Below are 3,129 nucleotides of genomic sequence, written 5' to 3' on the forward strand. Positions count from 1 at the left end.
CTGTCTCGAAAAACCAAAAAAAAAAAAAAAAAAAAAAAAAAAAAAGAAATTAAAAAGAGAGAGTTTTACTCTCAGTCAAGCTTAGATGAATTAGGCTCTGACTTTAAACTCTCAGGAAAACTTTTAGAATGATATCAAAACTGACTATAAACTCCGAACTTTAGAAGTGATTTGTGTACTTTCTGTTTTGTTATTAGTTCAGTTATAAAACCTCTTCTAGTTGTTTGCTAGTAGAATTTACTTTTGAATATGTTAGTTCTGTTAAGAGTTTCTTTCTAGATATCTGTTAACATTTATAAAATAGTTCTATAGAGTTTCCTTTTGAATATAAGTTTGTAAAAAGAGTAAATGTTGAATGTAAGTCTGTAAAAAGTATAAATATTAAGTGTAAGTTCATACTAGAATTGTTTTTGTTACTCCATCAATATCTGTCTAGTCCAGACAAATTAGATAACATTAATTTTTAAAGGATAAACCAAATCCATCACATTAGAAGCATCTTGAAGTTTTTATTACTCTTTTACCTTCAGATATATTTGAATACTTTTATGATCTTAGTATGCCCTGGAAAACTTAAGTGAAGGTGTCGTAATTAGGGGAGTTTTTCTGTCTTCTTTCTAGAAGTTTCCACTCCTTCTGTTTCTGTTTAGAAAGGGGTAGGTCTCCCAGAAAGGGATAAGCTTTCCACAATTAGTTAGTTTGTATAAGTGTCTTTATAATTAGCATGGGTTTTTGTTTACTTGAGTATATACCTTGAAATGATTTGAAATGACTATTTTCTTCTGGAAGTCAAAATAGTCTCTTGAAAGTTTTATTGAACATCTGTTAGGAGAGAGTTTTGATCCAGGAAAAGGACTTGGTGCAGTTGAGACTGCTGTGATCACCTTAGAGTCATTTCAAAAATAATATTCCATTTTTATTATCCTTTACTACTTTACGGGGAGGTGTGGCAGCTATGGAGATCACTGTGGATGTTTCCAAGCTCAGTAAGGACCTGGGCCAGAGCTGAGTTAAGCTCTGTGCCCCCTCCTGCCAGAGGCTGGCAGTCAAATACAGGCAAACTTTCTTCTTGATAGCTTCCAACATAAGTCAGAATATGCTTGATGGAAAGTATATCTCCATGATGGGTAAGGAAGATCAATCAAGGAAGATGACCTAGGACAGGCACAGTATATCTGAGGGGCTGGGAGAGGAGCTTTTTTATAACAAGAAGGGGGAACTGTGGAGGCCCACAAAGGTTTCCTAGTGAGACCTGAGCTTGCTTTACCCACCAGAGCTGCATTAGAGGATTGCTTGACCATGTGCCGTGGTTACCAGGTGTTTGGAAGGGTCTGCACTTGGATGTGCAATATGCTTTGATCTAGCAAGAGGAGGTCATTTGCCCTGCCCCTTGGCATTCCTTTAAAAAGCCCTTTAGAAGAGGCAGAAGGGGCTGGTGAATAAGGATCCAGGCCCTCCTGTGCTATCCTGTGTTTCTATCTGTGTCTCTCCTCTCTATGCTTCTATCTAAATATTTCTCACTTCTGCCTCCTCAGGAGTACCCTGGGGTAAAAATGGGAGTGGGTCTCTCACACTCCTCACACACTTTTCCCTCTGCCCTGTACTTATGCTTGACACTGAATCTGGAGAAAGTTTTTATAATCTCTGTCTTGATCCTTTATGCCTCATATTCTTTGCTAAAGGATTTATTAATAACCTTGGATTAATAACCTTTGGACTCCTGCAAAGAAAGTGTTTTCCAGGCATGGCAGCATCTTATACATGGCAGCACCTTATACACATGAACTCACAGAAGCATGAGTCTATAAGATCTATGACTGCATGAGACCATCACAAAGTCAAAGGAGTCAAAATTCCAGCATGGATGTAGGATGGGCTCATGAAGCCCTGCCCCTAGAAGAGAAACTATTGGCAGTTGATGGCTGCTGGGGGAGGGAGAATAAGTTTTCTCCAGGAATGTGACACTTGATAGCTTACTCATGCTCAAAGAGTGGATAACCCTAAACTCATGTGCATACTGGAAGCACTAATTAGACTCAGTCAGTTAAAAATAAAAAGGCATGAAATTTGGAAGATGATGTGGTGGGGTGGGTCTGAGAAGAGTTGGAGAAAAAAATAGATAAATATAATCAAAATACATTTATACATGTATGAAATTCTCAAAGAATAAACTCTACAATATAATATTTAAAAAGTGTTTGCTTTTGTAAAGTTCACAGCAAATTGAGAGAATACAGAGAAAGATATCCCATGTCTCCTCACCATACATATTCACAGCTAACCACTATCAACATCCCCATCAGAGAAGGACATTTAGTGCAAATTTTTTTTACATAAATTAACCCGTTTATTAGAGCACAGGCAGGTCTCAAATGGTATGCTTCTACTGGTCTTTCAGTTCCTTCAGTCTTCTGATGGCAGAAGTCGTGTTGTAGGTCCAGGCTCCACCAGCCACTGTTTTCATGCAGGAACCACAGTGCCAGATGCCAACGGCTTGTCTCTTCATCTTGGTCCTGCCACAGAAGGAGCAGGTGTACTTGGCGTGCTGGCTGATTTCAATTTTCTTCACCATTTTCTGGAGGGAGGCACCATAGCGGGTCCCATATTTCCCGACGATCCCGACCTTCTTGGTGCGTTTAGCCATGTCGCCGGAACCGAAGCCCAAGCCGGAGAGCCATTTAGTGCAATTTTAAACTCATAATTGACATAACATTATCACCCAAAGTCCATAGTTCTCATGAGTGTTTATTTCTAATGCCCTATAGTCTGATAAGGTTTTTGAACAAATTTATAATGAAACATTTATCATATTTCAGCTGTTTCATTTTTCCCATTCCATCAATATTTTAAGACATTAAGTTTTGGAACTGAATAAATAAATATTAGTATACAACACGGGAATAATCATTAAGTTGGTAGTGAAAGAATGAAATATTCGTAACAATTATTAAGCTGAAAGCTATATTTTCCAGATGTTACACAAGAACTATGTAGAAACTCCTTGGTTGCCATCTGTATCTTTAGATTTTTCCAGACCCAGCATCAATCCACAGATCTCCCATGGCTCTGAAAAGATGGTCAAATGCTAAATTCCAGAACTTGTAAATAAGTTGGGTGACATTACAAGAA

At 38.1% G+C, this 3,129-nt stretch overlaps 1 protein-coding gene across 1 annotated transcript; it reads right to left on the reverse strand.

Annotated features, from left to right (window-relative positions):
* Positions 1–2,383: 2,383 nt before the first annotated feature.
* On the reverse strand, positions 2,384–2,668 carry LOC131924434 (60S ribosomal protein L37a-like). Its single transcript, XM_059279717.1, has one exon. The coding sequence runs from the start codon at positions 2,642–2,644 to the stop codon at positions 2,384–2,386; it is 261 nt and encodes an 86-aa protein (XP_059135700.1). The 5' UTR covers positions 2,645–2,668.
* Positions 2,669–3,129: the final 461 nt, after the last annotated feature.

Source organism: Peromyscus eremicus, chromosome 14, assembly GCF_949786415.1.
Source record: "Peromyscus eremicus chromosome 14, PerEre_H2_v1, whole genome shotgun sequence".
Classification (NCBI taxonomy): Eukaryota; Metazoa; Chordata; class Mammalia; order Rodentia; family Cricetidae; genus Peromyscus; species Peromyscus eremicus.